The 12525-nt window shown below is 36.2% G+C and overlaps 1 protein-coding gene across 1 annotated transcript in view; it reads left to right on the plus strand.

Annotated features, from left to right (window-relative positions):
- Window positions 1–11980, plus strand: part of LOC114701457 — a 61825-nt gene extending 49845 nt beyond the window's left edge. The window contains exons 11-14 of the mRNA XM_037204323.1: window positions 480–631; window positions 2449–2549; window positions 2840–2979; window positions 10289–11980. Of these exons, the coding sequence (XP_037060218.1) occupies window positions 480–631; window positions 2449–2549; window positions 2840–2954 (368 nt within the window). The 3' untranslated portion in view covers window positions 2955–2979; window positions 10289–11980. The remainder of the gene's footprint in view (window positions 1–479; window positions 632–2448; window positions 2550–2839; window positions 2980–10288) is intronic.
- Window positions 11981–12525: the final 545 nt, after the last annotated feature.

Below are 12525 nucleotides of genomic sequence, written 5' to 3' on the forward strand. Positions count from 1 at the left end.
GTCAAAGTTCTGATGCTTGTCTCATTATATTCTGTGTCTGACTAAAGCTATGCAAAGGTGATAATAGATTTCTAGGGGAAAAAAATCTAGAAACGTGAGCACTACATGTTCATCAGTAAATATTAATGATGATACCTTTTTTGTCCAATAAGAAATATTCAAATAAAATGACCAGAAAAATTTTTAATAATTGGCTTAATGTTCCTACTGGTGGACTATGATAAGACAGAAATGAACTCACTGTTCTAGAATAGAGCTTATGTTCAGTGACTCTGAAAAATGTGTAGGGTAAGGACTTGTTTATTTAGTTTAGATAAACAAATAAACACAGGACCATAGGGCATAATCTTTTCTTTGTGTGTTTGAGTGTACATTTTATATATATTTATCAGCCTCTAGGCTGTGTAGATACATATTTTACATGAATGTTCAAAACTAGGAAAACATTAATTTTCACTATTAAATTCATCTTTCTTCAGTACACTCTTGTGGTCATTGTTCAAAGGAGTGGATATCATATTCCCACAACTGCTATTACATTGGTATGGAGAAAAAAACTTGGAATGACAGTTTAGTGTCCTGCACTTCTAAAAACTCTACTCTGCTTTACATAGATAGTGAAGAGGAGCAGGTAAGAGTGGTCATGTGTCAATCATTGCTTGACCTTTCTTTCTGTCAATGGGATGTGTGTAGACCTCATTCACATTCCAATACATATTTCATGTATTTATAACTCTGTATAATATTTCATTGTTTTATTTTACAATGTTTTATTTATATTTGTGTACTGGTGGTGAACATTTATTTCAAGATTTATTTGTTTATTTTATGAAAGCCATTCTTGTACAAGTGCATTTAGTCTGAAATTTACTTTGCCATTTATTTTTACCATACACACACTAAAAATCTATACATGTATGATAGTTAATAGTGATCAGAAAGTGACTAGGTAGAGGTGATTATAGTCAGATAACTAAGAATGCATTTCCATTTCCTTTATGTCCCTTCCCTATGATTATTCTTATCAGGACTTCCTGTACAAAAAAATTTTTCTGACTTTTGCTATAGTTGGCCACACATGCCTTTGAATTTTATAAGACAGGGATCAGACATATATATGCACTGTTACAAAGACATTCTGTAACTCAGTGGTTCTCAAACCATGGGTTGCATTCCGTTGACAGTGGAATGACCCTCTCAACAGGGGTCACTTAGGACCATAGGAAATATCAGATATTTACATTATGATTCATAATAGTAACATTACAGTTATGAAGTCAACACAGAAATAATTGTATGTTTTTAGGTCACTACAACATGAGGGACTATATTAAAGTGTTGCAGCATTTGGAAGGTTAAGAACCACCACTATTACTCTTTTGTGGTCTCAGAGCAAATCATTGATCCATTTTACTGCATTGATCTGCAGTTTGCTCAGTTTCACTGCCCTGTTATATAAGCATAACATTCTAAGGCCCACTCTATCTGGTGTTCCTGGAGGGAAGAAGTGAGTGTCACACCCTTAAAGACAGAGGCATTTACATGGCCATCTGTACTCACAGGACCCCCTATACCAGCTCCACTCTGGTGTCCTTCAGCAAGTAGGAGAAGCACTTCCTATGAACAATCACCCCATTAGGTTCTTTCAGCCTTTCCCAATGCTGTTGACCAGTCTCTCTTACACAGGAAGGAGTAAGCTCACATAATCCACCTGCTGTTGCTTGGGTTCTGGGAGAGAACAAGTAAGGTCATTTCCTTCCATTGGACAAGGAAGACAGGATGTCCTGCCATTCTGCAGTCCCTCATCTTCAGGTGTCAAGCTCTTTCAGCTTTTTGTTTCAGGTCTTCAGAATTCTTTGCTTGTGTCTTTTAATATTACCCTCCAAGTTTCCCCTTGTATTTATAACAGCATCCAAGAGAAGCATCAATGCAACCTTTTCAGTAATCTACCCCTATGGTGATAGACAAAAGTAGAGCCTCAGCTACTTAATGATAATATGGAACCCAGAATACAGAAATTTTGTCCACTACATCAGTCATTTCTTCAATAGCAAACCATAACCTTCCTTCTAAAACTGAACAGGGAGAAACAGTAGAAGAATTGATTTGAGCACAGCACCTAGAGAATTTTATGCACAGTTTCTGGAAATTTGTTTAAATCACTGTTATGTTTGTGTTGTTACAATGAGTATCTGTTAAGTTACATAAATCAATTGCCAAATTTCCCACTAATGGAAGAATAAAACTTCTAACTATAAACACTTAAAAGTTAATTAAAATTTTTAGATCAAAATTAAACACATATGTGAGTATTTTGGTATTGTAAGAAGTGTTTTCAACTTTAATAAGTTGATTTGTATTGGACAATAACTATACTACAACAGAATACACTTTGTTTAAAAAAATAATAACCTTCATACTGATAGAAATTCCTTGTTTCTCTGGTAGGTTTTTCTGCAGTTTCTCTCACTGGTCTCATGGACTGGAGTCTTTAGGAAGAGCAGAGATCAACTCTGGGTTTGGAAAAAAGACTCAACTTTCAAACCAGAGTAAGTTTTCATGATTGATGCAATAGACAAGAAAAAAAACATATAAACAGACCTCAGAAGAATGGTGTCAGTAAATTGAGTTGAATTATGAGCAGGCAGAATGATGCTGACCTTTGTGAACTGCTCATATGAATCTGAAGAATGGGTTACTTGGCTTTTGTAATAATCAGTCCTTACCGCACTTTGACAACTTGCATGAGATCCTTCTTTTGCAATTGCTTATGAGATGAACTCATATAGTAGATTATTCACATAAAGTATATCTGAATTTTTTGTTTCCGCCATTGCAGGATAATAGAGCATATTGAACATAATAACTGTGTCATGCTGTCAGCTTTTGGCCTTACAACAGATGATTGCACAGCTTTACATACATATCTTTGTGAGAGCAATTTCAACAACTAAAACACCCGCACATGGAGTCTGCCAGGTATTGTTACATTTCATAACTTGAAAATAAATTTATGGTTGTGTACATCTTAAAGTGAATTTTATTATCTGCTCTAATAATGGATTTTTCAGAAACAATTATTGAAGCATAAAAAACACACAAAAGTACAAATATTGCTTTGGTATCTGAATCTTTTTGCTCAAAATACTCTTTATAATATTAAATTTTATAACATATTACACATATCCTAGGAGAGTTCGTGCAGAAGCACTGTTACACATCGAATTTACCATTCCATGTGCTGTCATAGGACTTTGTTGAACTGCTTTGATGGAAGCTGCAGATTACTCATTGAGTTTCGTGGTACAATTAGGTTACTCATTTATTCACTACATGTAAGACAAATTGCTAAATGGTTTTATTAACAAAAAACCTGGAGCCAGATATTGGGGTAAAAAACTGAGAGATCAGAAGAAAAGGACAAGCCACAGCCAGCCTTAACTCACTAACACCTCAGCATCCAAAGGAACCTACTTCCTATATACCAACGCCTATATGCCTTTCTGTTCTTCCATCTCATTTTCTGTCTCTGCCCAGTTACATCACTTCCTCTTTCTGACCAGCTCTGTCACTTCCTATCTGTCTGTACAGACCTCCAGACCTTTATGGTTAACTAGTGTTGGAATTTAAGGCATGTGCCACCATGCCTGGCTCTGTTCCCAGTGTGGCCTTGAACTCAGAGAGATCTGGATGACTCTCTGCCTCCTGAATGCTAGGATTAAAGTTGTGTGCTACCATTGCCTGACCTCTATGTCAGGCTGGCTTTTCCCTCTGATCCTCAGATAAACTTTGTTAGAGCACAAATAAAATATCACCACAACTACATTTCCATATATGTGTACATAGCCTTCTTCCTCCCTTCTCAGCACCGCCCCCATTCACTCCTCCTCTTTCTGTTCAGAAAAGGCAGGTCTTGCTGGGATATCAACCAATCATGGTATATCAAGTTGAAATAAAACTAGGCACCTTCCCTCATATTAAGGACGAATGAGGCAACTATTATAAGAAAACGGTCCCAAAAGTAGGCAAAAGTGTCAGAGTCCCATAAGAAGACCAAGCTACACCCCTGTAACATATATGCAAAGGACCTAGGTCAGTCCCATGCAGGCTTCCTGATTGTTGGTTCAGTCTCAGTGATCCCTTGAGTACAAGTTAGTTGATTCTATGGTTTGTCTTGTGGTGTCCTTTGCTTTGAGATAATGCCCCTGTACACTGACTTAATAAAATGCTGATTGGCCAGTAGCCAGACAGGGGCAAGAGATGAGGAGAATTCTGGGAAGAGGAAGGACTGAGTGAGGAGTCACCAGCCAGACACAGAGAAAGCAAGATGACAAGGCAGAACTGAGAAAAGATACCAGCCACAATGCTAAACATAGATAAAAATTATGGGTTAATTTAACTGTAAGAGCTAGTCAGTAATGAGCCTGAGCTAATAGCCAAGCATTTATAATTAATATAAGCCTCTGTGTGTTGACTTGGGGGACCCAGTGGGAGAGTTTTGTCCCAACAGCTGGCCGGCAGTGACACTGGAAAAGTTCCAGCTACATTTGGCGCTCACCATAGGGCATTGAGCCATATATATCTAAGAAAGCTTAAATATTCTGAATGCACAGAAATAGAGGCACAGTGGACTTCCTAGTCTCACAGTCTTGTGCCAGCAGCAGAGCAAACTCATCTCCTGATAGCTGCCTGTGAGGTGGAGCTGGCTGCCAGCCGTCATAAACTAAGTGGTATCCTGAAGATTCCTGCTACAGTACACAGAGGCATCTCAAAACTACACAATGTGGTGTGTGGTGAGTTTATCCATTGCTAGCACAGACAAAAAAAGGAAAGAAAGAAAAGGTTTTCAGGCTACACTCTGCTGGATGAAAGCATAGACCCACTGCTTCACAGAGTAAGCAATGAGCTTGCTATAAACTTAGTTCTGCCATATTGGAAAGCTGAGGTGGGCAGAGTCAGCAGCCAAAACTGTCATTTCAATCCTAGTAATACTGCAGTTTAAAGCAATAGATTCATAATAAGACAGATTCAGATGGAATAAACCCTAAACAGTTTACAATGTATGTAAAAATGTATGTAGGCATGTAAGGGAGGGGAAAAGGAATAAGACAGTTATATAAAGAAATAAAAAGCTTTTAAGCAATCATGTCTTTATAGAGAAAGTGATAGTAATATAAAAAAGAGCCATGTAAAGATGGAAATCATGCAGTCTGGGTTATGTTACCTTTGGATTTTTGTTTGTTTGTTTGTTTGTTTTTTGTTTTCAAGACAGGGTTGGATTTTTTAATTGCAGAAAAACATTTAATTATAAAGACTGCTCAGTTAAACCAATATGCATATTTTAAAGGTATTCTGACTTCAAAATTTGGATCTAAGCATATATTGCTTTGGAAAGGAGGCTCTGCTTTTGTTTCCACAGGAAGCAGGAGGCTATGGATTTGTTTGAGGTTAAGATGGATCAGATTTGATCAATTGAGACCTCCGGAACCTTAACAGATGGTACCTATCAAAAAAGGTTATAGCTGCTCTTCCCAGGACTTGACCATTATCTTGATTTTTCTCAGGGTCCCCATAAGAATACCAGTGCCCCCTATCAACAGGAAGTAGCTTAGAACACTAAGCCCACATTCCCCAAAAATAGATTATTAATGTTTGTCATTCTTTAGGTTGTTGGTTACAAATTGTTTTTGGTCATAGTCAATATTTTTCTAAAGAAAAAAGGGAGATATGACATAGATATGATAGGATGAAAGAGTGAATTAATGAACCTACTTTTATAGAACAACAACTTGCTTAAAATGTTTTACATTGCTATGAATTTTAGTTTGTTGATACAAATTTAGAGCTGATTTTGTTATAATATACATATATATGTATATATATTCTTGTTTAAAGTATTATGTTTATGTAACTCATTTAAGTTGTAATGGATAATTAAGACATACAGATTAATTAATTAGTCTTCCATGACAGTCAAACATAGTAATGCTAGTTAAGTTTTCTAGGTATACATAGATGTATTTCAGTTAGATAGGTAATCTTCAAACACTCCAAAGACCTATGGAATATGACATTTAAAATGTTTTTAAAACTTAAGACTTTCTTAGCCGGGCGGTGGTGGCACACGCCTTTAATCCCAGCACTCGGGAGGCAGAGCCAGGCGGATTTCTGTGAGTTCGAGGCCAGCCTGGGCTACCAAGTGAGCTCCAGGAAAGGCGCAAAGCTACGCAGAGAAACACTGTCTCGGAAAAAAAAAAAAAAAACTTAAGACTTTCTGGACAGTGATACATGTTTGATCCTGGCAGCACCAATTTACTTCAAAGAAGAAGATGGGCATTGAAGACACTCCATATGGAGTTTATCTTCTTCTTAGCAAAAATAGCCTTTTGGGCAAGAAACTGTTCTTGCCTGAACTGCTTGACAAAATGTTGTATCAATTGGATATGCAGGACTTATAGGAAGACAGCCACTGAACTTTGCAAGGCAAAATGGACATTCAGGTTCCTGCTTCACAGAAGAAACTGCCAGACATTCTACAGGACACAGAGAAAAGTGACTGAGAGTCTCTAGACCTGTGAGCTGAATATGGATGCCCCAAGGTTACAGTGAAATTTTGGATGACTGTCTAGGCAGACAGATATCTCTGTCATTCTAGATTTTGGAAGTTGCTTACAATGCTCTTCCTGTTTACTTAGGTAATATTGCATCCTTCTGCGGTCTTTGATGTAGTTGAAGACTAGATAATTATAATTATGATTTTCCCTGGTTATGATAAGAGATAAGTTAGTTATGAAACCTTGGATAAATATTTTCCAATATAGGATAAATAAAATATTTTCTTTGAATTTGCCAAATGTAATTGGACTGGATACTATAACTGTGATTCTTGCTTGATAACTGTTCTGTTATATGTAATTTTATTATGTTAAAGTTAAGACTCTCCTTTTTGAAAAAAAAAGAAAAGAACAGAGGAAGTGCTATGGATGTCTTTCTGTATGCTGTGAATATGTGTTGCTCTGATTGGTTGATAAATAAAGCTGTTTGGCCTATGGCAAGGCAGCTTAGAGGCAGGCAGGAAATCCAAACAGATAGACCAGAAGAGAATGGAGAGGCAAGGCAAATGCTGCTAGCCACCACCAGGAGAAGCAAGATATAAAGTTATTGGGAAACCACAAGCCACATGGCAAAGTATAGATTTATAGAAATGGGTTAATTTAAGATATAAGAGCTAGCTAGCAAGAAGCCTGCCATGGCCATAGTTTAAAAATAATATAAGTCTGTGTGGGTTTATTTGGGACCAAGAGGATATGAGATGCGAGTGGGAGAGATTCCACAGGACTGGAGAAAAATTTTGGCACCAGTCCTTGACCCTTCTGGCTCCTACTCCAGAATTATTCACTGAGTTCAGACTAATGTTTGGCTGTGATGAAGGTTCTCTGATGATGATTACGTCAGGCTCCTGTCTATTAGTATAGCAGAATAGTATTAAGAATCATTTCATTGACTTTTTTGCCAGTCATGTTTGGTTATATTTTAGTTTTCCTGGATTTTTTGTTGTTCTTGTTTCATATGAAGTTGAGTATAGTTCTTTCAAGTTCTGGAATAAATTGTGTTGGAATTTTGATGGGGATTGCATTGAATCTGTAGATTGCTTTTGATAAGATGGTCGTTTTTTACTATGTTAATCTTACTGATAAAAGAGCATGGGAGAATCTTACCAAAAGCAATCTACAGATTCAATGCAATCCCCATCAAAATCCCAACACAATTCTTCACAGACTTGGAAAGAAAAATACTCAACTTTATATGGAAAAACAAAAGACCCAGGATAGTTAAAAGAATCCTATACGATAAAGCAACCCTTGGAGGCATCACCATCCCTGACCTCAAACTCTACTATAGAGCTATAGTAATAAAAACAGCTTGGTACTGGTATAAAAACTGACATACGGACCAATGGAATCGAATTGAAGACCCTGACATTAATCCGTGCACATATGAACACCTGGTTTTTGACAAAGGAGCCAAAACTATACAATGGAACAAAGAAAATATCTTCAACAAATGGTGCTGGCATAACTGAATGTCAATATGTAAAAGATTACAAATAGATCCATATCTGTCACCATGCACAAAACTCAAGTCCAAGTGGATCAAAGACCTGAACATAAATCCAGTTACACTAAACTTAATAGAAAAGAAAATAGGAAGCACTCTTGAATGCATTGGCACCAGAGACCATTTCCTAAATAAAACACCAACAGCACAGACCCTGAGCACAACAATTAATAAATGGGACCTCTCGAAACTGAGAAGCTTTTGCAGGGCAAAAGACACAGTCAATAAGACAAAAAGACAGTCAACAGATTGGGAAAAGATCTTCACCAACCCCACATCTGACAGAGGATTGATCTCCACAATATATAAAGAACTCAAGAAACTAGACATCAAAGTACTGAACAGTCCAATAAAAAATGGGCTAAAGAGCTAAACAGAGAATTCACAAAACAAGAACTACAAATGGCTGAAAGATATTTAAAGAAATGCTCAACATCCTTAATCATCAGAGAAATGCAAATCAAAACGACTCTGAGATACCACCTTACACCTGTTAGAATGGCTACGATCAAAAACACCAATGACAACCAATGTTGGAGAGGATGTGGAGCAAAGGGAATACTCCTCCACTGTTGGTGGGAATGTAAACTTGTACAACCACTGTGGAAATCAGTATGGCGGTTTCTCAGAAAATTAGGAATCGAACTACCTCAAGACCCAGCCATCCCACTCTTGGGCATATACCCAAGGAATGCTGATTCATACCATAAAGATACATGCTCAGCTATGTTCATAGCAGCACTATTTGTAATAGCCAGAACCTGGAAACAACCTAGATGCCCATCAATGGAAGAATGGATGAAAAAAATGTGGTACATATACACAATGGAGTACTACTCAGCAGAGAAAAACAATGAAAGCATGAAATTTGCAGGCAAATGGGTGGAACTAGAAAAAATCATCCTGAGTGAGGTAACCCAAACCCAGAAAGACAGTTATGGTATGTACTCACTCATAGGTGGATTCTAGATATAAAATAAAGAACAATCAGACCACAACCCATAGAACCAAAGAGGCTATATATATAGCATGGAGGTCCCTAGGACGACTGTGGCATATAATAAATTTCAGTTTTACTCAATTATTGAAAAAAAATAACCAAATGAATGGAAACACATGAACTATGAACCAAAGGCTGAGGGGCCCCCAGCTGGATCAGGTCCTCTGAATAGGTGAGACAGTTGATTGGCTTGATCAGTTTGGGAGGCAACTAGGCAGTGGGACCAAGTCCTGTACTCATTGCATGAGTTGGCTGTTTGAAACCTGGAACTTATGCAGGGACACTTGGCTCAGTCTGGGAGGAAGGGACTGGACCTCCCTGGACTGAGTCTACCAGGTTGATCGCAGTCCTCGGGGGAGGACTTGTCCTGGAGGAGGTGGGAATGGAGGGTGGGCTGGGGTAAGGGGAGGGGGTGGGAGGGGGGAGAATAGGGGAACCCATGGCTGATATGTAGAACTGAATGGTATTGTAAAATTATATATATTATATATTAATTATTATATATATAAAATTATATATATTTAAAAAAATAAAAAAAAGAGCATGGGAGAACTTTCTGTCTCCTGGTATCTTCTTGAAAGACTTGAAATTCTTGTTAAACAGATCTTTCAATTGCTTCGTTAGAGTTCCCCAAGGTATTTCATATTACCTAAAGCTATTGTGATGGCTGTTGTTCCCTGATTTCTCTTGCAGCCCATCTATCATTTGTATCTAGGAGGGCTACTGATTTTTTATAGTTAATCTTGTATCCAGCCACTTCACTGAAGGTGTTTATCAGCTGTAGGAGTTCCCTTGTATAATTTTTGGGGTCACTGATGTATATGATCATATCATCCGCAAATAGCTAAAGCTTGACTTCTTCCCTTCCAATTTGTATCCCTTTGATCTCCTTTTGTTTTCTAACTGCTTTAGCTAGAACTTCAAGTACTCTATTGAATAGATATGGAGAGAGTGGGCAGCCTTGTTTTTTTCCTGATTTTGCTAGAATTTGAGTTTCTCTCCAGTTTGTTATTGGATACAAGCTTGCTGAAAATTGCCTTTATTATATTTACCTATATTCTGTGTATCCCTGATCTCTCTAGACTTTTGTCATGAAGAAGTGTTGATTTTGTCAAAGATTTTTTTTTTGCGTCTAATGACATGATCACGTGCTTTTTTTTTTTCTTTCAGTTTGTTTATATGGTGGATTGACAGATTTTTGGTGTGTTGAACATTCCTTCATCTCTTGGAAGAAGCCTACTTGGTCCTGGTGGATGATCTTTTTATGTGTTCTTGGATTCAGTTTGCAAGTATTTTATTGAATACGTTATTGCTTCCATGTACATGAGGGAAATTGGTTTGTAATTCTCTTTCTTTCTTGAGTCTTTAGTGCTTTGGGTAGCAGGGTGACTGTTGTCGCACGAAATGAATTTGGTAATGTTCCTGAAATGATTTCTTAATATAATTTCAATATCTTAGGTCTGTAAAACATATAATGAAAAAAATTTAAATACAGACATAAAATATTTACACTTTCTTAATACTTTTTCAGGGGACTTTAATCAGTTTCATGTGTCTTTTGTTTCTTCCTTTTGTTTTTAAATTCTCTTCCACATTTATTTATGTTGTATGTGTGTGTATGCCTGTGTAAGTGTGCACACACACATGTTCACACACATGCCCATGCCATTGCACATGTACGGAAGTCAGCGGACGGAGAGTGTAGAGGAGTTGGTTCTCTCGCTGCCATGTAGGAGTCAGGGTTCAAACTCAGGTCAAAATATTTGGTGGCAAACACGTTTAACTGCTGAACCATCTCACAACCCTTTGTTTTGTTTTGGACACAGTGTCTCCCTGTGTAGCACAGACTTACATCAAACTGTCACCAATCATTCTGTCTCTTGAGAGCAGATCTTACAGGTGTGTGTCACCAAGCTTGGCCTTCTGTCTCTTCAATGAAAATAAGTTTGGTCCTTATTGGCAGTTTTTGTTGCAATTTTATTCTTGGTCATGATTTTATACTGTTTATTGTTGTCTACTTTCTGTTTCATTTGCTAAGAATTTCATCTTGTTTTGCTTTTCTGATTGTGATTTTTTTATGGATTCATGTTCATATTAAAATCTCTCTTTTGTAATATTGCCTTTGAATAAATCAGTTTTTTGTAAGAGAAATTTTGCTATATTTTTTATAATTTATAATTGTGAAAATCCAATATTAACCTATTTGTCCCATCATTATTTAGAACTATCCTTCAGATGTAGAAACTACCTACTTCAAAATTTTGATCATTTACTGATTTTTTTCAATAAAATGAAAGGAATTTTCAATGATGTTGTCACATGACAGTGAATACGACTAGTATGACTGAAGAACTTACTTTATGTTATATTTATTTTTAAATTAATTTTAACTGAAATAGCTTCAGTTTGAATGTCTTATTCAAGCATGGGTGGTGCCTACAATGGCTACTGTGTAGAGAGCTCAGCTGTAAATACTTTCTAATTATACACTTGGAAATATTAGTATAGATCTGAGGAAATTTTCCACATGGATCTAAGAACCTAAACCATCTAGGTTCACAAGGTGAATATGTAAATAAATTCCTGGGTTTACTATCCAGATTAAGTATTTCCATAATCTCACAGATTAATATGGTTGCTGAGGTATGGTGCAGAAGGATCTAGGTCCTATTCTATTCTGTATTAAACTTCTGTCTTCCGGGTCTATGTTTTATTATTTATTCACTTATTTTTATTTGCACAATATCTGATGAAATATTATTAATGGCTGGCATGGCAATTTTGTCATTATAAAATACTCTTCTTCATCTCCAATAATGGTTATTGTCATCTTATGATAGTACACTATTGGTTCATTTTTCATTTTTTTACTTTCATCTTTTCTTTTGCTTATGATGAGAGTTTATTAATATAAGAAAGTTGAAATATAAACCCATATTAATTTAACTTGAATATCATTTAGCTTATATTTAATGTGTTATTAGATTACTATGATATTTATCATTTGCTTGTATATATAATTAATTCTAGTTTTCATTCAGTTTTGAACACTCCCATCTCATGAATTCTACTTTTTCTGTTTCATTGTCTTTTCACAATATTTTCATTGATCATTTGCCATTACATGAATTTGCTAATTTTGCTCAAATTTGTTAATTTAACTTTAAATATTCTTTAATTTATGTCTCACTTTTTACAGTATAATTCTTTACTCATTAAAATCCAATAATTTGCTCTTTTTCAAACAATCAAAAGTTCCAACAACCTTCTACTTTTACTGTTTATTCTACATTTTCTTTCTGAAATACTATGATATAACACCTGATGCTAACAAGCCTTTAAATTCAATATTTTGCAATCAATATTGCACCCCTTTACTGTCTATTTAAGGATACTCAATAATCTCT

This window comes from Peromyscus leucopus, chromosome 3, assembly GCF_004664715.2.
Source record: "Peromyscus leucopus breed LL Stock chromosome 3, UCI_PerLeu_2.1, whole genome shotgun sequence".
NCBI classification, from domain to species: Eukaryota; Metazoa; Chordata; class Mammalia; order Rodentia; family Cricetidae; genus Peromyscus; species Peromyscus leucopus.